This window comes from Prionailurus viverrinus, chromosome E3 (assembly GCF_022837055.1).
Source record: "Prionailurus viverrinus isolate Anna chromosome E3, UM_Priviv_1.0, whole genome shotgun sequence".
Taxonomy (NCBI): domain Eukaryota; kingdom Metazoa; phylum Chordata; class Mammalia; order Carnivora; family Felidae; genus Prionailurus; species Prionailurus viverrinus.
The window spans coordinates 17,066,954-17,094,694 of NC_062576.1; the positions used below are offsets into that span (position 1 = coordinate 17,066,954).

Sequence of the window (27,741 nt, forward strand, 5' to 3'; positions counted from 1 at the left end):
GAAATGTAGTCCCGCCACGTTTCCTGTCTAGCGGGCCTGAAGGAAGAGCTGCGAGATGGCTGACGCCACGAATCTTAATCGCCCACTGTGCTGTGAACAGTTCGGTTCCGGGGCGGCGCGGGGCTGTTTCGCCGCCGCCGACGGGAGTCTGCAGTGGGAAGCCTGGGGGTGGCGCTGGTGGGATTTCTCCGGGGCCTTTACAGTGAAACCCCAAAGACTAGCTGGCGGCGCAGGGGGTGCTCTCGGCACTGCTTCACCACCTCTCTCCAGCCTCATAGCCGTGTTCCTGCCGCAGGGCTTCCCCGATAGCGTCAGCCCGGACTATCTGCCCTACCAGTTATGGGATTCCGTGCAGGTCAGCCCGGCCGACTGGGGTCGGGGGGAGCCTATATCCACGGGTGAGGGAGGCAATGCGGGCCACCTCTGTCTCCCCATTTAGAGATTGGAGACTGAGGCCGAGAGCGGGACTGTGACAAGTTCCAGTTCACACATCTGGAAGAGCTGATGATAAATAGAATTTAGGCCATCGTGCTCCTGCGCACACTCCTCATCGCACCTTTTTTTCTTCTCCAGGCCTTTGCTTCCAGCCTCTCAGGCTCCCTCGCCACCCACGCAGTCTTGCTGGGCATAGGGGTGGGGAACGCAAAAGCTTCTGTTTCAGCTGCCACTGCCACCTGGTTGGTGAAAGGTGAGCTGGGCCCCTGGGGCCTCGCCTGTCACTGCTGTCAGCCTTGCCACCTCTCTGGCCTCTTTTTGCCCTGACTGGGAAGCCCAGCCCCTCCCTTCCCCCATCCCAGTGGTCTGGCCTCTAGTACTGGGCTGTGATGTGTATTATTTCCGGACTCGTGCCTGATTGGATCTGGGAGCCAACTCTCCCCAGTTCCTAGAACAGTGCCTTGTGCCCTGTTAAAAAACAAAATTGAGCTGGGTTAATTATAAATATTTTTATTGCTTTATTCAATGATAATTAGTCGCCCACCACCAGAATGCTCTCATCCTGAGCACCAGCTTTGCAGCCACACTCAGTTCCCTATACATATTGTTCAGAGTCCGTAAATCACCTGGAGCTTGAATCGCTAAATTAATCTTTCCCCTCCTTTACCCCTAGTCTTTGTGTAGAGCTGCATAAGACTATGGTTATTGAATAAAACCAACAGCTTCCAGAAGTGTGGGAAATTTGTTCTAGAAAAAAAAAACAATTTTGTAATAGTCCTGAGTAGGAAAGAGGAGGTTATGGGAAGAATGAAAGGCATTTTGGAAACTCTTGGAATACTAGATGATGGTATAATTATTATAACTATCTGTTGGATGTGTACAGCATTTTTAAAAACCATTAATGAAAAGTAAAGCATATGGTTTGGTACCATGCCACCTAGAGAGCATGAAGAGTTGAAGAAAAGGATTTGTGGCTGTCTCCACTGTCCCTTGTCTTTTATTACTATTCCCAGTGGGAACTTAAATCAGACCCAAGGGAAGGCCCTTTTTCAGCATGAGCCTGGCCACATCTCTAGTGAGCCTCCATGGATCTTTTAGAGGATCAGGAAGCCCATGCTTGCATCCTTACCATTAAGACTGAGCAAACTGGCCAAATGTGAGTCACCTCTTGAAAGAAGCCCTTTCTCTGATAGTGGAGAAGTGGTGATCTGTGGCTTGTTGTAGCTACCTCTTCTTTTAATAATAATAGTTGACACAGTGTTTATTATTTGCGTCATTAAGTGTACTGACTTTGCAGTAGCTCTGAGATAGGTATTGTCATTATCCCCATTTTACAGATAAACTAAGGCACGAAAAAAGTAACTTGGCTAGGGTCACAGCCAGTAACTTATAGGACGTGGATTTGAACCAGAGTGTGTCCTTAATTTGGACATTTTCTGTTGCTCTGCTATAGGCTGGGTGTTTGGAATTCAGTAGTTGATGTTTTCATGTCATTTCTAAGTACCCTACTCTTTTCGCCAACATGTTGCCTATGTATGTCTTAAAGTTACTAAAAAAAAAAAAAAATGAGATCACTTTAAGATATGCAGAAATATCCACTTTTTAAAGCCTGCTGTTGGTATCAAAACAAGCTTTCATTAAACTGAAGCACAGAGAGGTTTAGCCACTTGGCCTAAGTTAATGTAGCGCCAGGATTTGGACCCACACCAATGGACTCCTGTGTCCCACTCTTAACTACCACTGACTTTTGCCAGTGGGATTGAGAGTGGAGCCTTGTACAATTTGTAGACAGCTGATCCCTTACTGCTGCTCAAAAATTTCTAGATCATACAGCTCAACTAATTGTAACTGAGGCAAGTAGGAATTAAGTTTCCTAGTCTAGTGGACAGTGTTGACTTTGAGATAATAGGAAGGTATGTGTCATTATTACATCCTAGTGCCAACTTCCAGATTCTGACAAGGGCCTTGCAGACTGTTGATGAAAGGTAGAATACGCCCCCTTTCTACCTAGTGGCCCTTGTATGCAGGACATACACCTCATTGGGATGTGAGTGTGCAGTCAGAAGGAAGAAAAAGAGAGTCTGGCCCAGTGAGCTCCCTCAACAAGTAAAAATAATCTGAGCATGTTCAAAGTCACTAAGTTGATCCAATACAAGAATCTTAAGTAGAACAATAAAAATTTTGTGGAGAATAAAATATACTTGAAAGGAAGAGGGTAAGATAAGTGATGGAGGAAGCCTGTAAAGCCACCTGGTGGGTATTATTTCCAGGGACACACAGGGGACAGAAATGTAGGAGCAGAGCAGGCCTGATGAGAAATGTGTTGTACACATGCCTCCTCTGAGGTAGCCACTGCTTAGCCCCAGCCAGTTGCAGTAGTAAGGGAAGGCAGGCTCAGTATTGCCATGTCTTCAGGTTCTTCCAAAAAAAGCAGGAAATGCAGATTTTCTTGTAAAATGTCCCGTTTTTATTGACTATCTTCCTGGAGCTTCAGTTGCTTCATCTGTGAAAGGGAGTGCTCTCTTGGAAGCTCATAGGATTGTTGTGAAGGTTGAAAGCAGTAGGGATTTCAGGTGCCCACCAGAGTGTTTAGTGGTGTTCCTCAAGCCCAGGGTTGGATAAAGATGTCTAGATAGAAGGCCTCACTGCCGAAGGATAGAGGTTGTGGCAAGAGGTGAGTACGTCTTTTCCAGTGGAGAATGGGGAAGGCCATCTTATGGTCCCCACCTTTATATGTTGTAGGAGACTTCCAACCCCCCTCACAGCTTAGTTTCTCTTCTCCTTGCATTTGCCACTTAAGGGTCCATGCCTTCAATTTCAAACAAGGTAAGAGTCCTCTGTCCACTGTATGAGGCCTTCCCAATTGTTTGGTTCTAAAACAGTCCTTTGTGATCCCCCTCCTGAACTTACTGAGTGCTACTCTCAGTATAAAGGGTGTAAATCAGGGGTTGGCAAACGCTGTAAAGGATGCGATGATAAATATTTTACACATTGTAAGCTCTATAGTTTCAGTCACAGCAAATAATTCTGCTACATGTCACAAAAACAGCCATAGACGGTCTGTAAATGAGTGGTCACAGCTATGTTCCAATAAAACTTTATAAAACAGGGAGTAGAAGACTACAGACCACAGTTAACTGATCCTTGGTCTAAATCAATGTTTTTCATACTGATTGTTTTCCTTTTACACTGGATTTTGAGTCCAGAACCATGACCTTCTGAGTCACTGGTATTCCCCTTATCTCACATAGTGTCTGGCAGCAAGTAAGTAGCCAGTAAGCATTTATTGTTCAAATGAAGGTCTGGCTGATTCTAGAGACTTCTCTGACTCTCTTTAGCCTGAGGAAGCCTCTCCCTCTACCCCATGCCCCCAGCTCTTTGTCATCAACCTGCAGTTCAAGTCCCGTTTTTAAAATTTATACTCTAATGAGTATCAATTAAAATTTAAATTAAAACTCACCTGTGAACCTATTGTCCAACCTAAGAACTAGAATATCAACAATAACCTCTCAACTTTCCACACAGGATTTCTTGCTTTTCCTTTTTTTTTTTTTTTTTTAATAGGTGTTCCATATAGATATATATACCAAAATACTGTATTGCTCAGTTTTAAAGCCTTATGAAAAGTGTATTTTGTTCTATGTAGTTTTCATGGCTTACTTTTTCATTCAAGATTATATTACTAGGATTCCTCCATTTTGATATGAGTAGTTGTGCATTAGATTTTCCCTGCTGTCTACTGTGCCACTGAGGGAATGTACTAGAATCTGTGTATTCTGCTGTCAGTGAGCATTTGTGTTATTCCCAGTTTTTTGCCGTTTATGCAAAGAATGTTTCTGGTCCGTGTCTTGGCATGCATGGGTGCATAGTTCTCTTGGGTACATACTCAGGAACTACTAAGTCTAGACACTTCTGACCCCATCATACAGCTCTGTCGATCCAATATTTATTGTACCAAACTGAGCTCCTAGAGCAGTGACCCAAGGTGAATCATCTGTTTCAGTGCCAGGGTCTGCCAGGCTCAACAGCCCCCAAGGCTCTCCCTTGTTCCTTACCAGTGCTTCTCTCCCCCAGATTCAACTGGCATGTTGGGCCGCATCATCTTTGCCTGGTGGAAAGGGTGAGTTTGTCTTCCTGATCTGGCCACTCTCCCCAGGCAGGGGTCATGTCTGTCTCATCCCTGGCTGTATTTTCAGCTCCGCCTTTCTCCTGCCAGTCTCAAGGGGAGGGGAGATTTAGGAATTACTTTATCAGAGCAAAGGAGCCCTTCATGAGTATCCAGTCCAGGGGAATCACCCTAGCAGTGAAGCCACAGAGCCATTGCTATGATCAGATCTGCCTTCATGAGCACTGATATGCCACTCTGCTGCCCATCATGGAAAAATACAGCCACAAGGCTCTAAATGTCCTCTGCTTGTTGAAAGAGAAGCCTGAACAGGATAGTGCTTAATTCAAAAGGAATGATTTTACTTCAGAAGCTACTTTGGTGGCTCAGATACCTGACTGGATTTTGTTGAGCCTGGTAGGGAGTGGACTTGGGCAAGTAATCAAGATCCTTGTCCCACATCGAGTCAGACTTCCCATTTATCTAGAAGAGTTTAAGGATCTTATGCTGCCTGCTTCCTCCTCAAGCCAGTATTGGGCAACCGTAGGAGTGATTTATTATCTGCCAATAATCATAGGCAGACAATACCTACAATTTGTTCAGTGAGATAACTTATGCAAAGTGCATACCATATTGTGGCACATAGTAAGTGCTCAGAAAACACTAGCTGCTGTTAACAGCTCCATGCCTCACAAGCTCTGTATATATCATCTCTAGTCCTTAGAACAGCTTTGTAGAGAGGATTGAATATGTACATTTTACAGATGCAAAGCAGACCTAAAAAGGGAAGTCACTTGCCCAAGTCGCACAGCTTATAACTAATAGCATCAAGCTGCTTTATTGGGCAGAGCCATAGACGAGGCCCACGGTTTTAGTCCTGCCTTTGCCATTTATTCCCTCAGGAGTTCCTCTTGTGTGTCCCATACCCCACCTAGGAGTGTTCCCTTTCCTTCCAGATTTCAAAGTAAGAACAGGGCTAAATTCTGAGCTGGTCTGAGGGCTGCAACATCCCCTGCCACTGGACTCTTGGAGAAGAGTGTTTGTGCACGGGCCAGGAGTCCCTCTGCCTGGCAGAAGAGGTATCCATCCTCTCATGTGATAGAAATGTCCTAGGCCTGGATGTCAGAGCCTGCCTCTTTCTCTTGGCCTTTTTCTTTTTTTTTTTTTTTTCTCTTGGATCCCGCTTTCCATGTGATCTGAGGGAAGTCATGTCCCTTCTCTGAGCAGGAGTTACACTAAATGTAGTTGTTTACCAGTCCAAACTATGTGGACTTCTTGCTGGGTACCCTTGACCATGTGGGAAGAAGATGGGGTGGGGTGGAGGGGGGGGCAGGGAGATGGAAGAGGGACCCAGGGATGACCTCTTACAGGAGGGGCAGAGGGTGAGGAGCAACCACAAGACAAATCAGTTTTTTTCCTAGATGTATCATGTGTTAGTAAAGGGGCAACACTAAGTGACCACTGAAGATCCTCCCAGCTAATGGTATTTCAGGCAGCAGTGATAGGGTGTTGGGATAGATGTCTGCCTGGGGTATGGATTTTGCTGAGCCTTCAGACCTTACCTCAGACTAAGGATGGCCTGCATTGCCCACAGGATGTGTTTTCTCCTTATATCCAAATTGCAAACCAACCTCTCCTCCCCAACAGGAGTAAACTGGACTGCAATGCCAAGCAATGGAGGTAAGGAGGGGCTGAGACCGAAGGGAGGGAAGTCTTCTATTGTGAAGGTCTCTTACCTCTGATCTCTAACCTCTGATCCTTTCCCCCCAGGCTTTTTGCTGATATCCTCAACGATGTAGCTATGTTCCTCGAGATTATGGCTCCCATTTATCCAATCTTTTTCACCATTACCATCTGTACCAGCAACCTGGCCAAGGTACCCACCTCTGGGGCACCCGTATACCTCCCTTGGTGGTGATGTGTGGGCTTACTGTGGGCCCACAGGTGAGCCCAGCCTGGGCCCTGTGTTCAAAACACTTGTGGAAAAGTGGAAAAGTTCAGAGTTTTCTACTCGGACTCAACCACATTTTCTGATACTCCAGCCAGGTAGCTTCTAGTGCCTCACATATTCTAAGACAGTGTCTGAAGCCACAGGATTGGTGAGGGAGCTCTGAGCTGAAAGATAGAAAGTGTGGTCCAGTGTCAACATCTTGGGATCAGCTCCCAGGCTCTTTCATTCTTTCAGTAAAATATTTATTGAGTATGTACTGCATGTTTGGCATGGAATATAGGACCTCCCCCCCCCCCTTTTTTTTTTTAATTTTTATTTATTTTTGAGAGAGACAGCCCGAACAGGGAAGGGGAAGCAGACTCCAGGCTCCGCACTGTCAGCACAGAGCCCAACCTGGGGCTTGAACTCACAAACTGCAAGATCATGACCTGAGCCGAAGTCAGACGCTTAACTGACTGAGCCACCCTGGCGCCCCAGGGCCCTCCCATATCTTCTTTGAAGAAAGCTGCACATAATTAAACAACTATTTATAGAATTATAGCTACAGGTATTCCAGATGAGAAGTGTAGGGGGCTGCAAGAGGGTTGAGCAGAAGTTCTGGCCTAGTCAAGAGATGCAGGAAGACCTTTCCTGGGCCTGGGTCCTGAAGAATGGGTTTAAGGTAAACAGTGGATGTTTTTGAGCAGAAGGAATAGTGTGGGTCATGGTTCAGTGGCAAGACAACACAAAGTGAATGGTAAGGCTGGAGGGTGACATGGGGTGAATGTGAGCTCTTCCTCTGCCAAGCTGCTCACCCTTACAATTCCTTCAGGTTGGCTGCATCCAAATGAGAAAACTGGAGCATAGCAAAGTTCAGTAAGAGCTTAGCCTGTCTTCACCAAAGGTTAAGTACCTGGCACAGAGCAGTGACTCAAGAAGACATGTTAAGATCCATCTCAAAAGCGTACCTATCTGTTCACAATCACTTTAGAGCAGTGCTTCTCCATGGTGACATTTCAGATACAGCAGTTCTTTGTGTGGAGTACATTTAGCCCAGGTACCAGTAACTGGCCCAGGCATGCTGCCCTGAGCACCCCCTCCAACCCCAGAACAGGAAACACCAGAGAAAACCATTGCTTGCAGCTGTGAACCAACGATTGCAAGCTCTGCCATCTGTTTCAAGTTAGGTATTATATTCTGCCCTTAAGGCCTCAGTCTCTTCATCTGTCAAATAAAGGAGTAGAATAGGGCCATGAACTTTCCCTGACCACCCCCACCCTTTCTAGAGTTCTGGTCTCCGTGACTAATACCTCTGTCCCCCAGGTACACCATCCAGAAGGCTGGTTGTCATCCATGCCTGTCTTCCTGGCCCACTATCCCCCTCAGCTAAACCTCTATTTAGTTCTGTTATTTTTCCTTCCTAAATCTCTCTAACCCATTGACTCCACCTGTGCGTCACCTGGTGGTTCCTTATTGCTGGAAAAGCATGGTTGCTTCCTAGGTAGTCTCCCTGCTTCCATTCTGCCTCTCTTCAGTTACTTCTTAGAGCAGCCCATAATCCTTTTAAGAATGGAAATCCAATAAGTTCACTTCCCTGACTGGTGGGTCCTAGGATAAAGACTTTAACAAGGTTTGCAAGATTCCACGTGATCAGGTCACTCCAGCCTCAATTTGTACCACATTCCTCTTACCTTTGAACATTTCTTCTGCCTGCACGACAACTTGTTTATTTATTGTCTATTGATTTGTAGATTTCATGAGAACAAGGGTTATATCTAAGTTATGTCACAGCACTATATCTGTGTCTGGCATCTAAAAGAGATTTGATAAATAATGAGATGGATGACAGTGATCAGTGACCCTCACTGATGATTTCTACCATCTTAGATCTCAGGGATTGAGGTCCAGGTACACTGGGAGGTCAGGACCATCATTGTGGGTTTTGAACTGGCCTGGAAGACTTGACTAGTCCTCCTCTGGGACAGGAGGAGAGGAATTTGTTATAGGCAGAATGTAAGCACAAAGTTGGAAACCAGACTGGGCCTGGGAGCTTAGCAGAGGGGTGGGTGCAGCCAAAGTAGGAGTTGCAGGCTGGGGAAGTTCTGAGCTAAGAACAGTCTGTGGGCCTCCACCTTGGGGAACGAAATGGAGTTCCTTGGGACTGGGTCATAGGGCGATATGGCAGGCAGAGCTTTAGTTTTCTCCAGGAATAAGAGGGGAGGGGGACCTAGTGGAAGTATGGGGATGAGAACAAGACACTAAGGACAGCATTCAAAATTTTGCTGTTTGGTCACCTGGTGCCTGGTTTTCTCAAACTGGTTTGGGTCATTTACTCAGCTCAGCCATAGAGGTGCCTATGTTGCCATAACACATGGCCATTCTGACCTTCACTCTCCCTTTTCCCGCCTAGTGCATTGTGAGTGTGGCTGGTGGGGCCACTCGGGCTGCCCTGACCATGCACCAGGCCCGGAGAAACAACATGGCTGATGTGTCAGCCAAGGATAGCAGTCAGGTGAGCAGCTGGAATTGGGGTTGGGGGGAGTTGGAGCGGGGAGGCAGGTTAGGCCATTATTTGGGAAAGTGGAGAGATGTACCTAAGCGCTCCTGAGGGTAGATAGGGGAGACACAGGAAGAAGTCCCTGCTCTTGACTCAAATTGATGGAGTGAGTTCTAGTGGCAAAAAGCCCAAGCTGATCATCTCAGCCCCTCCTTTCTCCCTGTGTGGCCAAGAGTGGGCCCTTGCCCTGACCTTCACCCTCTCTAGGCCATAGTCCCAAACTGAGAGGAGGATGTCTGGTCATGTGTCCCATATGTTAAAGCACTTGGCAAGTCAAAAAGTGCTCAGCATATGAGATGGCTGGGGTCATTGGCCAGGGGTCTCCACTTGACAGTATTGTAGGCCTTTCTGGTCCAGCCCTTCATCAGACCAGAGCACCCTCAAGTAGAGGTGGGGACACCCCTAAGGCTGAATTCAACGGGTATTGGATCCCCCCAAACCCCTGTGCTAAGTGCTTATGTGCATTGCACTGTTTAATTCTCACACAACCCCATGAGGCAGATACTATTATTATCTCTGTTTTACAGAAGAGGAAAGTGAGGCCCAGGTTAGAAGTGTGACACAGTTTTCTTTGACAGTGAAGCAATTTAGAAACCTCTGTTCTCTCCAGTACTACTTTCTGTCCTTCTCTTAAATTGTTTTGCTCAGTTTCTAAATAGAAAATTTTTAAATTTAAAACTAACTCCTTTCAATAATATTAACACAACTAAAAATATTAACACGAGCTAATATTTATTAAGCACTAACCATGTGCCAAGTATGTCATTTATATGAACTCATTAAATACTTAACAGTGGCCTCATACAGGAGGTACTCATTGGCTTCTAAAGAGGAAATAAGTCAGAGGTTCAATGACCCTGGGTACCTTTGGGCACATCCCTTCTCTCAGGAAATGGTTGAACCAATTCTTCCCTGCTGTCTCTTCCATAGGTTGTTAGGAAGAGAGAAATAAGTATAACCCGTGTCCTGCACTTTAGGATCTCCCAGCTTCATGTCTGCTGTCTCTCACCTGCTCTCTTTCGAACCCCCAGCTCTCCCCATGTCCCCAAGCTGTATTTTCCAAGTCCCAGGGCTTCCTCAGTCTGCAGAGGCAGGAACACATCTCAGGGGCAACTCAGGACATGTGTTCAGCCCTGTAGCAGGCCCCTGCTTTCTGCTGATGTTGCTTTATTGCCACTTGATGTGGCCACTGGAAATGACTGTTCCCACCTGATGGAGAAGAGGTCTTCCTGCTCCTGTGCAACCAAGGTCTCATCTCTTATTTACCATGACAACCACTGCCTTATTTCCACAGCCTGCCCCCTTGCCAGGAGACCTGGGTAAGAAGAGCTCTCCCAGCTTCAAGACCAACTCTCCCTTGGACCCCACTAGTCAGGGCCACCAAACCAGACTCTTCCTCCCTCATGATGACTTAAGGGCAGATGTTTGTCACCCTTGGGTGAGCTCAGTCAGACTATCTCAAGCCAGCAGAGGGTTCTAGTAACATTGATTCTCAAGAGAAGAGGTTTGGATCTTGAGCCTTCCTGGATGGTTCCTTGACCCTTTTGCAGATGTGCCTCCCAGTTTTTGCATACCAAGGGTCTGAGGGGGATCAATCTTTTTAAGCCACCAAATACAAGTACTTCCCTATTCTGTGGACATTCAGTTGCCTAAGCGTAGGACTACTCTGGTGACTCTTGCAAAACAAAGAAGACCTGTTCCAAGGATATTGTATGTACCTGGACAGAGAAGCATCTCGTATCTTAAATGACAACCCACTCAACAAAAACATTAAAAACTTACTAAGGCACCCTCATCAGTGTAGGGAGCCCTGGGATGTTCTGGAGCAGGGAGGAATGTGATGAAAGGTACTCAAGGATATGCAGCCTGGCCTGGAAGGAAGACCTCTAATTTCCAACCCCTCTGCCTTTTTCTAGGAGACACTGGTAAACCTGGCAGGGCTCCTGGTCAGTCTCTTGATGCTTCCCCTCGTGTCAGATTGCCCTGGGTAAGCCGGGATCAAGGGCAGGGAAGAGGTGCCCAGCTGGGTCTCTGCCCCTGTTGACCACCTCACTCTCTCACCCCAGCTTCAGCCTTGGTTGTTTCTTCTTCCTCACTGCCCTTCACATCTACGCCAATTACCGGGCAGTCCGAGCCCTTGTCATAGAGACCTTGAATGAAGGCCGACTCCGGCTGGTCCTGAAGCACTTCCTTCAGAGGGGAGAGGTACTTGGCCCCACTTCAGCTAATCAGATGGAGCCACTGTGGACAGGTGATCCACCCCCTTAGTCTCAAGTACTGTCTCCCAGTCTCTCCCCCTGTCTGGGCATCCTGACTCCTGACATCCAGCTTCCCACAGGTTTTTGGCCATCTCAGTCTCTATCCCTGGGGGTCCCCCTACACCGCTTGACCTCCAGGTAAGTGGCTCAGTGTCTCCCACCCATCAGTACTGCCCTCCCACCCTCCCCGCACATGCTCTTTATTACAGTTACACTCTGGCCTCCCCTGATTGGGCCTCACCTCTCTATTCTAGTTTCTTTATTTCTACTGAGCAGACTTGGGGTCAGCATGGATGCTTGAGGGGAGCAGGGTTGTAACAGCAAATACAAGGGATATATTTGTTAGATGCAGGAAGAAAAAGATAGATATGGGGTACGTGGGTAACGGCTGAGAGATGGGAAGTAGGTGAAGGACAGATGAGGTAAGGACAGTTCAGTTGACTGGATGGTTACTCCTGCTTTTCTTTCTCCTCCTCCCACCCTTCACTCTCTTCTTTCCCTCAGTGTTTTTGACCTGCAACAGCTGGTTGAGGGACACCAAGAGCCCTACCTCCTTCGCTGGGACCTGTCACAAAGTAAGTGTGCCGTGCTCTTCCAGAATTAGATTCACCCTTCTGAGGTCAACTTCTCATTCCACCAGCTCCAGAGCCTCAAGCCCTGAACAGTTTAGAGGCTGCCTGGTATCCTGGAGGGAGCTCTAGACTAAAACTTAGTGAATTCAAACTATAGCTGCAAGCCTCAATGAAATGCACTTTGTCCCTGTGTACTTGCCTTACTTGCCTGTGTGTTTTTATGAGAAAGGCAATTAAGTAAAGCACTTTGTAGATTGCAACATACTCAAATAAGATTATGACCTTTGGTTACCCCTGGAGAACTATTCTCTCCCATCCGGAGTCACCTGTTGAGGAAACAAGTATTGGAGTTTACTGGTCAGCTGGTTGTGTGCTAAAAGATGCTTCTTCTTGTTGGACATGCAAAATAAACCCACCTCGTGAGCTGCTATAAAGTTGTATTTGGAAATTGGGCATTTCAGTTTGGCCAGACATTGGGAACAACAGGAGAGAAGTTGGAAGAGAAAAGGGTGAAAGATAGCCTCCATCCATGCAGGCCAAGGCCTCAGGGCAGACAAGGATGAAGCAAGGTGGTTAGTTTGAGAATGTTTTGGGAGGTGGCCCTTCCCTAGCACCAGTCTGTCTTGGGTTTCTCCAGACCAGGTGCAAGTCGTTTTGAGCCAGATGGCAGGCCCTGAAACCATCCTAAGGGCTGCTACACACGCGCTGGTGCTTGAAGCCCTGCAGGGAGATGGGCCCCTCCCAAGAGGGCTGGAGGAACTGAGGAACCAAGTACGGGCAGGTAAGCACCTCACAGTGTAGACTGTTGCTGGCTCAAAGAGGCATAGAGAGAGGAAGGACTCTTCCACTTGGGGACCTGAGAACTTCTGGGTCTGCACCCCCCTCCAGGTCCTGAGAAAGACAACTGGGTCATCGTCAGGGACACACACCAAGTGTTGGACAAGCTATTCCCAAAGTTCTTGAAAGGTAACATTTTTAAGCCCCATGGCTCCTTGGCTTCTGAGGCTTCCTCCCCAGAGGCTCTGCCTAACGCTATCCCCACACCTCTAGCTTTGAGGTGGAGGACCTGGATTCTCTCTGTGATCTTAAGTCTGGACCTCATTTCCCCGTCAATAGGATAGGGAGGTAGAATGGTCCCAGAGGCTGTGTCATGTTAGCAGTTTGTGTAATCCCAATTGGCATTGAAGAACTGGGGGGAGGCTCACAAATGATGATGATCTTTCATTTAGCACCTACTCCATTCCAGCATTTTTCCATATACTAACTCAGTGACTTCATGCTGCAGCCAGATGAGGTTTTAGCCCCGTTTTGTGCCAGAAACTACCCTGCAGAGGCTGGTAGAGCCTGGGCAGTGCACAGAGCATGTACCTGGCTTGTGCCACTCCTTACCACTCTCCCCCGGGTCAGCCTGGAGTCTTCTCTCCAGCAGTCCCAGCAGCACCCTTATGACCTCTCCCCAGGACTGCAGGATGCAGGCTGGAAGACTGAGAAGCACCAGCTAGAGGTGGATGAGTGGAGAGCCACATGGCTTCTGTCTCCAGAAAAGAAGGTCTTGTGAGGTGGAGGCCCACCCAGGTCTCAGGACAGGAGCCTGAAGCAAGCACACTTTGGCCACAGCACAATGTGGGAACAGCAGCTTTATTTTTGCTTAGGGGAACTGCTGTGGCAGTTTGGCCAAGGCCTCGTGGGCTATGACTGCCAGTCAGGTAGACTGGGCCCCTGGCAGTGGAGAGAAAGGGAACCAGGGCCTTCCCCCTCCCTCTCCCTGCCCTACTCCCTTCTCACCACTGCAGGCTCCCCACTCCCATTCATTGTGAAGCTGAGCCCTGCCCTGGCAGTGGCTCATGGTGTCCAACACGGTTGGCCTCAGGCATAAAAGCCCCAGAGGAACGTGGCCACGGCCATCATTAGCAGGGCATTGAAGTTGACCACACGGGCCCAACTCGAGTCCTCACTGATGTCCTCCAGCCGCCTGGCTGCTGCAGCCACTTCCTCCTGGGTAGGTGCTGGGGGACTACCTGCCCCACTCCTGCTCATTCCACAGAACCAGAGCAGGCACCGGCGGAACATGCCCGGTGTTGGGGACTGGGGCTCTAGGGAAAATTGACACCCTACAGTTAGTTTGAGGAAACCTGGCTCCCCTAGTCCTTAGCCCCGCCTCCTGAAGCAGTGCCTTACCCTCCATCTCCACTGCATGTTCAGGACACCCATTCTGTACAGGCGGTGAAGTTGAACCTTCTAGCTCATCGGCATCCAGGTCCTCCCGCTGCTCCTTGCTGTGCCGTAGACTGAAAACCAGGCGGTGGAGCTGGGGAAGGGAGTGGGGACCAAGTGAAAGTGCTGTTCCCCCACCCCAGACCCTGAAGTCTCTTGTCCACCTGGTACCCCCTTAGCACCCTTGGTCCAGCCTGTATACTTAATCCAGACTCCGTTCACTCAAACCCAACTTTCCATGGCTGCCCTTTGCGCTCATACTAAACCTAGGCCTTTCAACTGTGTGTTTCAAGTTCTTGGCCCTGCTCACCCCCTGCTTCATCAACCCAGGTCCCTCTCTACATTCAAATTGTAGTACTTTAGACCCTGGTCTTCTAGTCCTGCTAACTGTACCTTCCTGTGGATATTTGTCCACATAGTTTCCTCCTACTGCCTTTCCCCCTTCTCTACCGGCCTATCCTTCTGCCCAGCTCTTTTGTCCTGGCCCCCAATCAACCCTACCCTGGGGCATCTGCCCCGCAACAGCATAAGACCAAACTCTTTGTGGGCCTTCAAAATGGTACTCTGCCCCTCTCAGCCACCAGTCAGATCCTGTGTTTTGAGTTCCACAGGCCATGCCAGGGACTTTGTGGGACAGTCTTCAAGCCACCTCCCCCCAGACCACCTCAAATAAATGTCATTTAAATAAAACATTGTTCTTGCTTTACAAATGCAACTTCCAACTGGACTCCCAGCCTACCCTTAATGAACCCTCAGCATAGAAATTCAGGTCTTCCCCACTGGGCATTCCTGGAAGTGGACTGGCAGACTAGGGGTAGAGAGGGATACACTCACACAGAGTGCATGTTTGGTACCCATCCAGAAGTTGGCACTTACATGCTTGCGTGGGATAGGTGCTGTGCACAGTGATACTACAAGGATGAGGAGGCCAGAGCAGACGAAGAGCACAATGGCAAAGTAGAGGTAGTGCACACGGCAGAAGAGTGCTGGGCATGTGGAGGGTCGTACACAGCTGCCCGAGCCAAAGGAGAACTCGGGAATAAGGCGTGCCAGACCCATAAACAGGCCCCCAATCAGTCCCCAGAAGGCACCCTGCCAGGGGAGAGAATGTCAGCCTCTTCCAGGTGTCCCCAGTTCTGACCCAAGCTAACAACCTACACATAGGCTTACCTTCTCATTGACACGGGGCACAAAGAGCGCCAGCACAAAGACAGCAGACACAGGTGGCGCCAGGTAGCTGGACACTGCCTGGATGTAATCAAAGAGCTGCCCTCCCTGCGCTGCCTGCACCACGGGTAGCCAGGCCACTGACACAGCCACAATAAACACCACCCAGAGCCTGCAGTGGGTGGCCATCAGCAGATTACACCCAGGACCCCCATCTCCCCCAATCCTCCGAGTGTTCTCTGCCCCCACCCCAAGGCTGATTTGTGGGGCAGGACCTGGGGGAAACCCAGGCCGCACCGTCCTACTAGCAGCAGCTCACGGTCCCCTGCGTGGGGCCGCAGGCGCATGTAGATATCCATGGTGAAAAGCGTGCTGCTGCTGTTAAAGATGGAGGCCAGTGAGGACATGAGCGCAGCCAGCATGACCGCCAGCATGAGTCCACGCAAACCTGCAGGCCAATTGTAACTGTGAGTCCAGGGCCACCAACGTGTCCCCAGGAGGGTGCGGGCTTGGCAAGGGGTCACTCCTCCCAGTGGCAATCTCCGCAGTGCACCTGCCCTCACCATTGGGCATGAGTTTCACGACCAGCCGCGGGTAGGCAATGTTGGAGCAGCCCACCTCAGTACCGCACACACGCTTACACACCTCGGGCACCACGCACGCCACCTCATCTGCAGGCAAGAGAGCGTGACATGGCTAGAACGGGACCTTGTCTGGGAACTCGGATCCCTGAAGTGGGGATGGGAGATCCTAGTGGAAGAGAGATGGGACCCCTCGTGGGAGGTGGGACTGGGTGACTGGATTCCCAAATCAAAGGACAGTAACAGAAATGGAAAACAGGCACTTGAATGCATGCAACAAGAAAGGGGCTGGATGGGGCACAGGACACTTGATGGGGGTGGGGTTGCAGACGTTACCCGGATAAAGAATGCGGCTGATCATGCCTGGCATGACCATGAGGAACATGGGCATCAGCTTCAAGTAGCCGCACAGTATGCAGCCCGCCTTGATGTGAGTCAGGTTCTTCCCGGCCAGACAGCGCTGCACAATGACCTGGGGCAAGGTCCGTTCAACAATCTGTGACCAGTCCTGGATTCCCTGCCCCTCAGGCTTTGCCTTAACTGGTTGCCCTAATTCAGGCTCAGCAATTCACTTGCTGGCAATTCACTTTCACTTACAGACCCAAATTCTTTGGATCCCAGTGGCACTGGTTTAACTCCATCCTGGCCAAGTTCCTGACCCCTCAGACCATGCAGTGGGGCTCCCACAGATGTGTTCTGGCTCCACCCATCTCAGCCCTGCTCATAGCGGTTCTGGTTCTGCCCTGGCCTAGCTCCCGGCTAAAGCCCTGACCCCGCACCTGGTCGCTGCACCAGTACCAGCCTGAGACGATGGTAAGACCCAGGAGCAGTGCAGGCCACGGCAAGTCCCCTGTCACAGCGTCCCGGAGCAGGTGGTAGGAGTCGGGCCGAGGTCGATAGCAGGAACTCGAGATGTTGCCCACAGCCGGATCCTCAGAAACCGTCAGCGACGTCATTGCCCCCAAGTATTTGTCGAAAAGCCCCGAATACCCGCCCACCTCGTGGAAGGCTGTGAGGGCAAGGCTGTCAGGGGATCTGGGGCCCACGCCAAGGCCCTCCCTAGGACCCACATGCTGGAGACACGCGCTGCCTCTGCTCCCAGGTGGAGAACTCTGCAACTTGCAACCTCCGTGCCCCTCCCCCACTGGTTGAGCTCCGTACCGTAACCCATGAGGACGAAGGCCCCGCCAAGAATGACGAAAGTCTGCAGAGTATCCGTGTACATCAGCGCTGCCAGCCCTCCTGCAAAGGGTCTGGGTTAGTGGAGACAGCCCAAATAGGCTGCCCCGCGTACATATGGTGTCTTTGTGCAAATTTGAAAACTGTGCCCCTTCCTGGAGAGCAAATTTCAAAGAAATAGCCCATTCTTCAGGCTCATGTACCCGGGCATCAGGAGGCAGGGCTTAGTGAGCCTAATGTGCTTCAGTGATTCTCCCAGCACATCTCCCCAGCCCATTCCTTCCCTAAGCCCCTGCCACAGCAACCTGTCACAGTGTAGATCATGGTGATGCCCAGAAGGGCAATGACGGAGGCATAGATGTTCCAGCCCAGAGCCTGTTGAATGAATACTGCCCCGGAGAACATGTCCACCTTGGGGGAAGGAGTGATTGCACAGGTCAGGACCTGGGAACCAGGGCAAGGGACCCAGGTCTATCTCCTTTCCAGACCATGACCCTATGTGGCCACGCTTCAGAGGTTCTCTCATTTTTCGAAGGTCTGGCCTCCCAGGTCCCACCTATTGTGGCCCCAGCCCCAAAGCCTACTCCTTCCAGACCCTACCTCCATCATGGTTCTTACAGCGATTTTTCCTTGGTCCCGCCCCTTCCAGGGCTTTCTAGAGACCTCCACTCCGTGAATCCCGCCCTTCCAGGGCCCCTCCATGAGTGCGCACCGAAATCTTGGTGAAGATGTACAGAAAAAGCGAGAGCACTGACAGGTAGAGGCGAATACGATGGCCTCCGAAGCGCTTGCGCAGGTACTGTGGCATGGTAATAACACCCGCAGTCAGGTACACGGGCGCGAAGAGCCAGCCGAGCAATAGCACCACGAACAGCGCCTGCGGGCACAGCATGACAGCTGAGAATGACTGAGATCCTTCCTTGAGTTAGCCCTCCCCTTAGAGTCTAAGAGACCTCTTCCTGAATGTGCTACACCAAGGAAAGGTCCAAATGGGGGCTCAGAGGATACAACTGCAGAGGATGTCCCTGGGCCCTGGGCCCTGGACATTAAGGGACAGGGTCTTGACACCTTCTTGGGCCTTTAACTAGAACCCTGCCAATCCTCCCAGGCCAGTTCTTCCTAAGATGGGTCCTATCCCCCCACCCCCCAGCACATGAATCCAACCATAGACTCCTCAGCCTGATCTCAGCCTCTGCCAGGAAGGGCGACTTCCCCTCTTCTCTTCACCCACCCAAACTTTCTGTCCCTCAAGACTCTGCTTAGAGGCCTCCTCCTCCAGGAAGCCCTGGTCTCCCCAACCCTCAAAGACAAGCCTCAGTCCCAGAGCTTTGTCTCCTTCCCACTTCTGCAGGGGGCTTTAATTTGGTCCAGAGATCCTCACAGGCCACAGATTCAAGAGAGCATCAGAGTAAGGACTTCACTATCTTTAAGGCTCTTCACCCCACTTCAGAGAGGAGTAACTCAAGGCCACAGAGGGTAGTAGCTGGTCGAGGCTTAGACAGCAAGTCAGGAGCAAGACCTACCCCTGCCCTGAAAGTGGTCATCTCCAACGTTCCCCTGCCTCCAAGCAAGATGTGCGACCCTCACTCAAAGCCCAACCACACCCCACTACTGGGAAGTCCCACATCCAGTCTTATATGCCCCCTGCTTGGAGCAGATGTGACAGTTCCAGGGGCTCCCACTGGGGTGGGGGTTATTGGCAAAAAAAGGGGGGGGGTCTCACATTCCACTCAAATCCAGCCACAGCCAAGCCGCTTGCAGCACCGGTCCCTGCGAGGCCCACAAAGTGGCCACTGCCGATGTTGCTGGCAAAGAGAGAGGCCCCGACCTAGATGGCCAGAGGTGGGGGTGAACCAGGCTGCTTCTCTAGGCCTCCTCCCACTCCATGGCACAGCCTCTCTCACCGGCCACCACACCATGCTTCGTCCCGCGAGGAAGTAGCCGCCAACGGTGCCTCTGTTGGTTCTGCACATGGACTGAGGGACAGGAGTGGGAGGAGACTTGGGTTCAGGGCACATCTTTGGACCTCATTAGCCTTCTCAACACATTCCTCAGCCTTGTTTCAGGCTGAAGATTAACCAGTCCTGGGCTCTTTTGATGGTTCCCACCCAACCCCCTGCCCCAACCTCCTCCAAGGCACCCAGAGTAACCCGGGCCCCAACCTAGTGCCCAAACACCCACATTTAAGTGTGGCTGGATTTGACCTGACTTTTCCTGAGACCTTGAGTCATGAATAGGCTTCTGGTCAGATATGTAGACAGGGGAACAGAGACCTCATTTAGAATGCTGTCCCTGATGGAAATCCACTGACCACTTCAAATAGCCCAATCCAAAGGTGGGAAGACAAGGAATGAGTGTTGGCTGCGCCTTCCTGAGGCTATCAAAAGACTTGCTTGCCCCTCAGCCCCAGGTGTCTCCCTCAAAGATCCAGGCATCCTGCCCCTGCTGAACATAGGGTCTGCCTGAGACTTTTCCCCAGGCCCAGAATCCTGACCCCCAGAAGCACCCTAATTTCTCACCCACAAGCCGACACCAATGACCAGCAGGAAATAAGCAGCAATGACCAGGATGTCAGCAAGGTTGTTAATTAGGACCCTCTGGTTTCCCAGTCCTGGTGCGGAGCCTGCCTCCATGTGTTCCTCCATTCTGCCTAGGATATGTCCCTCTAGGGACCAGCCCCTGGATTTCCCCAGGAGAGGGATTAATGGTTACCTCAGGAGCAGTGAGCCGACAACTCCCCCAGGTCTTTTCTCCCCTCCCCAGCTTCATTTAGCTGAGTCAGGTCACATCAAGGCCGAAAGCTCATCTAGTGAAGTTGGTCACTTTCAAGTTCAGGGGCACTCTTTCCTGGGCCTTAGCTCCCATCCCTGCCCCAGTGCCCCAGACTCAAAATCTCTCCTTTCATCCCCTAAAATTGCTCACCCTTCAGCCTTGATCTAGGGAGTAGGGCTGAGCCAATCTCCTGATTCTGACTAATCCAGAGGGATCACTTTCAAACCCAAATCTGACAGCTGGCTCCCCTGCTTAGAAACCCTTCCCAGTTCCCCATCATACTAGGAAGGAAGTAGGAACTCTTTAGCCTGATGTTCAAGGCCTGCCACACCCTGACTCCTGCCCACCCCTCCCCTTGGTCCTCTATACCAAACATAGAGTAAACTCATATTTCCCTCCACCTCTCTTGCCCTGCCCAGCCCATGTATTTTCACATACCCAAACTTTTGCCTAAGCTGTGCTTTTGCTTAGAGTGCCTTCTTGCCTCCCAAATGGCTCACTCCTAACTCTCAAGTAGTAGCCTTCAGTACCCAGCCCATGTCAACTCTTCAGGAAAGAATTCTCTGACTTTTCTGATACAGTTCTGAGCACATTGTGTTGTCCTCATATGGGTCCAGGTCTGTCTTCCCAGCAGACTAGAGACTACTCACAAGCAGGAAATGATCAGATTCATCCCTAGAGTCCCATTGCTCAGCACAGGGCTGACTATAAGAAGGGAGGATGTTGATAAATATCAGTATCTCTACCTTTCTAGGAGAATTGACCAGATTTGGATGTCTGATTATGACAGTTGGGTTCATGCCTGAGATAGAGAACAGAACACAATATTTTAGGGGGATATGAGTTATATTTAAGGAATGCTTTAGTTTAGGTGCCTTCAAAAGCAGACCCTAAGATGAGAATTTAGGGCAAGGGTTTTCCTGAGGAGGTGACCCCAGGAAGGACTATGAAGGAGTAGGGAAGTGAGACAAAGAAAAAGAAAAACCAATAAAGGGAATGATGACTAAAAGGCTACCACTGTGAACAATCCCAATGAGGACTCTTTGAGATACTGTGGAGAACACACCTCAGAACTGACCCCTCAGAGCCAGGGAGCTAGAGTATTTATCAATTCCTGTCTCTAAGTTTACAGAACCTCCCCCTCCTACTTCAGGCCTGCTCAGTGCAGGAGCACACTTGTTATCCCAGAGAGCACCCTCAGAGAGAAACTCAGGGAGCAGCTGGGGAGACTAGGTGTCTGGGAACTGTGTACATAGTGGTCCAAGTGGATATGGGCAGGGCATCCACAGTGTCTGCCTCAAGGGGTGATGAATTTGAAGTGCCTGAGAGAAATCCAGGTGCAAGTGTTGGGCATATTGGGATTATAGGCACTTAAAATCTATCTGCTGTCCTGTGGCCCACAAGACCCTTCATGATATGGTTCCTATTTCCTATTTGATCTCACCTTCTACTACTCTCCCCCTTCCTCTCTCTAATCCAGCCATATGGCCTTCTTTCCTTTCTTTCAATATGCCAAATTCTTTCCTACCTCCTGGTCTTACTGTTTCCTCTGCCCTAAATGCTCTCCTTAAGCTCTTTGCCTGACCGTTTTCTTTTGTCAACCTTCCAAGTCTCAACTTACACATTACATATTCACAGGAACTGACTATCCGGTTAAAGTAATCCCTTCCCCACCTTAGTTCTGTTTTTTCCCCCTTTTCACCTTCCCTCCTTTCCTTTCTTCCTCATTCTTTCCTTCATTAACAAACATTTATTAAGCACCTACCACATGCTAGATAGCATTCTAGAAACTGGAGAGACAATGGTAAGCAAAACAAATGTGTAATCTGACAGATAGCTCTCAGGAGCTTGTATTCAAATTTCAGAAACAGACATAAACAAGCAACAAATAAACACCTATTTGCATTAGATAAGCGCTATGAGGGACTAGGGAGGTGCTGCTGATGGAAACAAGGGGGAAGAGTGAACTTCACTTAAACCATCAGGAAAGTCTCCATTAGTTCATTACACATGTCACTTGTGTACTTGTTTGTCATCTGTCTCCTCTACTAGACTTCAGCTCCAAGAGGTCAAGAAGCATGTTTGCTTGGTTCCCTATGGTCTCCTTGCACTTGGTATAGAAACTGCCACAGTACGTACTCAAAGAACACTTGATGAATGAATGAATTGAGACAAGAGCTGGCCAATTTGAGCATTCTCAAGACAGAGAGGTAGTTAGCATCCAGGAAATAGACAGCATTCCCCAGGGAGAATATATGGAAGGAGAAGAGCAGGAGGCCTGGTAAGACCTAGGAAAGGATATGGGGGTGGTGAGCTCGAAGCAAGGACAGAGAACATCTCACCTTTGTCTCTTACCCACACATGCTCTCCTTGGCTACCAGGTCTTCCTTAAGTAGGAAGGACCTCTGAGAATCAATCCATCATTTTCAGCCTCAAAGGCTATTGTTTAGATCTAGATTTATAGTTTAGATCCAGGAACCCAGGCCCCCTCACTAGGGAATTGCAGAGTTCAAAGTGAAGGTTCAGGGGCTCAGAGAGGGATTTGGGGAATCAGAGCCTAAACTCCACACCTAAAAATCCCTGGCCCCACCCCTTTCTGCTGTGGCTTAGCTCCTTGACCCCTGATCTGAGTTAAAAGCCTTCTGGCTCCTACAGCCCCTAGTGCTTCCTTCAGTCACTGTCCTGACCATCCCACATGTCATTCTCTGCCTAGGGGAGATGTAATGAGTCAATATAAATAAGAGGGAAGCTGTGCCTTAGTGCCCAGATCCAAAGGGTGGGCATAAACTGGCACTTCTGGATGGAACCCCTCTCTGAGGGTCTTAAAAATCTGGAAATTAGACAAGGTGGTGAGGGTGGAGACAGATTAATTGCTTATTTCAAGAATACATGGAGCTAAAGAAGTGGGGAATGAGGGTGGAAAGGTTCCACGGGGCCCAGCTTGAGCTCCTGTCCTGGCTTGCCACTATCTGTACAATCCTGCGCAGGCTCATTTGATATGTGAAGGACAGCATGCAACGGCTGAGGCTGTAGGTCCACTGCGGCCACAGGGTGATGACCTAGAACCTGCTGCAGCCAGAGACACCAGAGGCAGGGCTTCACCATGCAAGCCTTCCCCACTTCGCGCCCCCACCCCAGGGCAGTCAGAGACACAGCACCAGTGTGATGTGGAACATGTTTTTATGCAGGTAGAAAAAAAAGTGCTCAGAATAGTGAGGGAGCAGGGAGCAGGGATGTCTTGTCCTGTCCTCTGATTATTAGGAATTGCCCCATAAGGGGGCTCCCTCAAGGTTGGGGATAAAGTGAAGAGTTCACGCAGGGTGGCTCTACTTGTGAGACCCACTTTGGGGCAGTGTGGCTTTGAAACTGGCCAGATCTTTTCTGAATTGACCACAGAGAACTTAAGAGTACAGCACCTTGGGGGTGGGGGGTCTCTCTAGCGGGTGGGGCCTCACAGGATGGGGTGGGGAGAGCCCCAAGCTCAAAGAGCAAGGCCTTTGGGTCAGGAGAGCACGTCTTTTGGGGAAGAGTGGGGGTCTCTGGGGCCTTGGTCTCCTGGGTGGGGGCATCAGGGGTGGGTGGAGAGCCCCACAAGCCATTAGCCGAAGAGCTTGATGAAGCAGGGCTGGCAGTAGGGCTTGCCTGCACGCTCTTGAAAGGAGCCCTTGGTGAGAGGGCGCAGGCAAAAGGTGCAGGTGAAGTGGTCTGGGTGGAAGCGGCGGCCCAGGGCTGACACACAGCGGCCGGTCACCGGGAGGCCACACGTAGCGCACAATGAACCACGCCGCGCGTGGAAGTGGTTCTCACACAGAGGGCGTCCCTCATGCTCGAAAAAGCTGCCTCCCGAGAAGGGCGCGAAGCATTCCTGGGGGAGGGTGGCCGTGAAAGGATGGGTCAGCCAACAATCCCCTGACCAGATAACTCACTTTAGGAGCTTAATAACCCACTGTGACAACCCCACCCTCCACAGCCCTACCCCAGATGTGACACACCCTGTCTTGGGCCTAGGCTCCTAGTTAGGCTCCCCTTTTGGCCCAGCTCCCCATCCACCGTTCCCCGCCACCCCCCCCAACACCTCCCCCCCTAGGAGCGCACCCTGCAGACGAAACAGTCCGGGTGCCAGAGGGCGCTGAGTGCAGATATGTAGTTATCCAGAATGGGGCCTTGACAGCCCTGGCAGCGCGGGGCGAACAGCTGCAGGAAGTCCCGGCGACAGTAGGGGCGGCCCTCACGCTCATGAAAACCTAGAGGCAGGAGCAGGGAGGAAAGAAAAGGGTGCAGGCTGCACCCAAGACTTGCAAGATCTGAGACTGGAAGGCCAGATGAGGGGTGGTCAGATTGAGCAGCAGAGAGGGAGGGATGGGGTCTAGAGTGGGGGCCTAGTGGGAGGAGATAGGATGGGGACTCGCAAGTGGGAGAGGGTGGGGCCAGAAGACTTGGAAGGTCTTAGCAGGCTGGACCAAAGTGGGTTAGGCGGGATGTTGAGCAGACCGGTGGCTTTCAAGACTGGAGCCAAGCTCTCACCCTCATCTCCGAAGGGCTCCCCACAACTGACGCAGCAGAAATGCTCTGGGTGCCAATGTGTGCCCAAGGCAGTGACCATCTTCTGTGGGGCATGAACGAGGACACTCAGTATGGCCTTCCATCCCTTCTTCCCTTCCTCTCCCACCCTGAACCTATGCAACTGGGTTTAAGTAGGAGTTTGAGGCACAAGAGACCTAACAAGGAACTTGGAAGTCAAAGAGAGTGGGTGGAGTCCAAAGGGCCTTGGACACAGCCAAGGGGCTTAGCATGGGTGGGCAGGGGGCTGTGATTTGAATGGGGCCCACCCCACAGGGACCCTGGGTGAGGTGGGGTTTGTGGGACAGGTGCAGCTCACATGTCGGATGGGTTGATTGCAGAGGCCACAACGTGGGGAGAAGCGCTCAAAGTAGCACTCAGGGCAGAAGGGGGCTCCATCCTTCTCGAAGAAGCTGCTGCCTCCCAGGGACATGGAACAGCCACCGCAAATGAAGTGCTCAGGGTGCCAAGTACGGCCCAGCGCAGTCACCACCTGTGAGTTGAGGGTGAGGCCTGGATCAGAGTGGTCCTTGAGCTGCCATGCGCCCAATGAGCTAAGATTTACATGGCACATTTCAAGTTTTCTTTTCTTTTTTTTTTTCTTTTTACCATTTGACTCCCTTCCCTCATTTCTCCCACTCACCCTAAGAGATTAGGATGAAGAACCTAATGTTCAAGTCAGTCTGTAAGTGACAGAGATTCAACCCAGGTCTTCCAGCACAGTACTTAGGACTGTGAAGCTCATGAAAATGTTGTAATTACTTTAAAAATCAGAAGAAAAAAATGAGCTGGAAGAAAATGATTTAATATATAATATTAAGAAATTCTTCTTCATACCAACGCAGTCATAAAACACAATTTTAATTTTTAATTTAATGGAGGGAGGGACCCATGAAGGTGAAAGTGACTAGGGCCCAAAAAAGTCACAATGCCACCCTGCTAAGATTAAAAATTCTGGGATGGAAGCAGGGCACTAAATCTAGCAAGAGGATCTAGGTCAACCACTGGGCACAGCTGTTGTCAACAACATTTACTCAGTCAATTAGCCAAGAACCAGAGTTCACACACCGGATGCTAGTGGAGCAGAAACATCTTTTGTGGATGACTGAGAAATGGTAAGTGGCCCCAATAAGACTTTGGTGAAGACTAAGAGATGGAGGTTTGTAAGAGAGCTAGAATAGTGCCTGCACAAAGTAGAACCACAATAAATGGTAACTGAGTTGGAATTCTCATTCTCATCCTACCACTTACGTGCAATGTGACTCGGAGCTTTAGTTTCCTCATCTGTAAAATATGAACAACAGTAATGCCCACTTCCCAGAGTCATTTACTAAAAGAAAAAAACACAAAATCTGGCTCTCAGGATGGGTTCATGGGGCTCTATCTCCCTACTCACAGTTCTCCACTTACCTGCCCAGCAATAGGTTTATTGCAGGAGCCACAGAGACCCTTGGTCTGGGTGGGAACACCACGGCGGCTGAGATCAGACTGCAGCAGTCCTAACATGGTGTCTAGGCTGCCCTTGCTAGTTGGCCCTGGTGAGGATGGGGAGCCCTCATTCACAGAGCTTGGCACTGGTGGCTGAGTTGACCCAGAGGTTGGAAGCTGCAGCAAGAAGGACATCAGAGTTGAGTCAACAAGGCAGAAGAAGTGGATGGTTCTAAAAGGGGTTGGGGAGCCACAAATCCACACTGGCCCACCTCCTACCTGACTCACGTGGTTCTGGACACGGAAGTCAGACAGTGAAGCCATCAGCCTATCCAATTCCAGGGTGGCCGAGGTTGCTGAAGGCTTTGGGAGAACAGGGGATGGGCTGGGAGGGCTGTGAAGAACACAACTTGTGTTAGCTCAGAGCCCCCCAGAATAATGAATGCTATCCTCCAGTAATTTAGGCATCTATCACCTCTCTCCCAGCTCTACCAGCCATGTCAAACTCACAGGCTGGGCCTTTTCTTGTCCTCAGATTGGTCCTCCTTCTGTTCCCCTGCAGTCTCCTTGCTAGATGGGAACTGAGACATTATTTCATCTGCAGAGAGGAGAGAAGGGCACTGGATATGGGGTCATACTCTATCCCCTTCCAGTTAAGACTTGTGTCCTGTTAGCTGCTACTCTGGAAGAGTATACCCCTCAGTCTTTTCCCTTCTCCACCGTGTCCCCATTCCATCAAGGCCTATCTCTGTGACCTGGTACCTGTGATGTTGAACTGGGTAGCATTAAGTTCCTGAAGCAATCGGTCTAGTTCACAGAGGCCTGTGCCCAAGACACCACTGGAAGAGGAGAATGGAGGGGCCGCAGGAGCTGCAGGTTTTGGGGACCGAGGCTTGCACACCGTACTGGAAAACAGGGTGGAAGCCTGGGTTCAGGGGTGGGGAATCCAAGCCTCTTCACCTGAGTCTTAATTGGCTTCCACCTCCTGCAGTTCCCAGAACCCTCACCTGTACAGATGGTCCTTGTCCCCAGAAGCTCCTGAAGACTCCCCAGATCCTGTCTACAGAGAGAAAGATGCATGTGTGGGATGATAGATCTATACTTTGCCCCACTCAAGCTCAGATTCTCCTAGTCCTGGCCAAACTTGGCCCTAGTGTCACCCCAGTCCCCCACATTTGATCTCACCTGTGACTGGTGGCCATAGGGCAGGGGAGATGTGAAAGGCTCCGGAGACCTCTCTTTTGGAGCCCCTGACCTTGGCATGTGTGAGGTGGTGGTCTCCAGGTCAGACAGCAGGGCATCTGCAGGGGAGAGTCCGTCAGGATGAGAAGTTGAGAGGTTAAGGTTAGAGCAGAGACAGGGACTTAAGAGATTAGAAGTTCCAAGTAGGCAGTAGTTGAGGAGGACAGAAGCCAGTATTAAGAGCAGAAGTTAAGAATCAGATGGAAACACAGACCAGACCAAGGCAGAGAAGTAGAAGTGCAGCAGGGAATATTTATGACCAAAAACATCCCAAATGGCTCATCTTGGGAGTCATGCACAAAAACCACCTGATTCTTTTATTTTCTGCATCTTCCCTGATGCAGTCAAAATTGACGATTTACGCAAGCCAAATTTGACTTCACCCCAAATTGCTCAGTTGGCTGTATGCCTGGCACCCAGTTTTCTGGTTGGATGCTCTTTCTGCCCAGTAATTCCTGCTCCCCTCCCCCACCTAAACAGACTCGCCCTGCTGTGGCACAACTCCAGGTACTGGGTCCCACCCTATGCTCCTCATTGGCAGGTCTCCTGGGACCTGCTTTCTGATTGGCTTATTTTCCATACAAGCCGGTTGCCCCTACTGAGCAGCACCCCCTACTGAAGGGTGCCTGAACCCCTTCTCTCCCATGGAGAGTACAGCCTTTCCAACAGACCAGGAGGAGGAGATGCCGGTCCTCCTTCTTCCTCCAAGACAACCCCCCACCCCCACCCATCCTCAGATCT

The 27,741-nt window shown here is 50.3% G+C and overlaps 2 protein-coding genes across 16 annotated transcripts in view; one reads left to right on the forward strand and one right to left on the reverse strand.

The window, feature by feature from the left end:
* RUSF1 (RUS family member 1) lies at positions 1-14,761 on the forward strand. 4 transcript variants are annotated; one of them, XM_047837835.1, is made up of 13 exons: positions 3-355; positions 574-688; positions 4,510-4,555; positions 6,188-6,220; positions 6,311-6,416; positions 8,881-8,982; positions 10,944-11,014; positions 11,094-11,278; positions 11,366-11,423; positions 11,790-11,860; positions 12,495-12,638; positions 12,746-12,823; positions 13,318-14,761. In XM_047837835.1, the coding sequence occupies exons 1-13, from the start codon at positions 56-58 to the stop codon at positions 13,413-13,415; spliced, it is 1,407 nt and encodes a 468-aa protein (XP_047693791.1). In that variant the 5' UTR covers positions 3-55; the 3' UTR covers positions 13,416-14,761. The 4 variants fall into 4 exon arrangements, with proteins under 4 accessions (XP_047693794.1, XP_047693792.1, XP_047693791.1 ...); XM_047837837.1 differs by having other exon boundaries at positions 208-355; positions 6,135-6,220; XM_047837836.1 differs by lacking the exon at positions 8,881-8,982 and having other exon boundaries at positions 2-355.
* LOC125154101 (transforming growth factor beta-1-induced transcript 1 protein) overlaps positions 13,477-27,741 on the reverse strand; it is a 15,179-nt gene continuing 914 nt past the window's right edge. Inside the window, exons 2-17 of one of the 12 annotated variants that reach the window (XM_047837825.1) lie at positions 26,944-27,059; positions 26,766-26,818; positions 26,521-26,663; positions 26,269-26,356; positions 26,038-26,152; positions 25,741-25,935; positions 24,650-24,823; positions 23,866-24,014; positions 16,599-17,061; positions 16,156-16,291; positions 15,802-15,909; positions 15,536-15,686; positions 15,242-15,410; positions 14,948-15,163; positions 14,036-14,165; positions 13,477-13,950 (exon numbers count right to left, since the gene is read on the reverse strand). In XM_047837825.1, coding sequence (XP_047693781.1) covers positions 13,724-13,950; positions 14,036-14,165; positions 14,948-15,163; positions 15,242-15,410; positions 15,536-15,686; positions 15,802-15,909; positions 16,156-16,291; positions 16,599-17,061; positions 23,866-24,014; positions 24,650-24,823; positions 25,741-25,935; positions 26,038-26,152; positions 26,269-26,356; positions 26,521-26,663; positions 26,766-26,818; positions 26,944-27,059 — 2,633 coding nt within the window. In that variant the 3' untranslated portion in view covers positions 13,477-13,723. Of the gene's footprint in view, positions 13,951-14,035; positions 14,166-14,947; positions 15,411-15,513; positions 15,910-16,155; positions 16,292-16,598; positions 17,062-17,303; positions 17,410-17,616; positions 17,876-18,721; positions 18,827-18,902; positions 18,975-19,517; positions 20,494-20,516; positions 20,573-22,933; positions 23,636-23,865; positions 24,015-24,294; positions 24,377-24,649; positions 24,824-25,740; positions 25,936-26,037; positions 26,153-26,268; positions 26,357-26,520; positions 26,664-26,765; positions 26,819-26,943; positions 27,060-27,741 lie in introns of those variants that run through there. The other 11 variants (XM_047837827.1, XM_047837832.1, XM_047837826.1 and 8 more) reach the window with 11 other exon arrangements.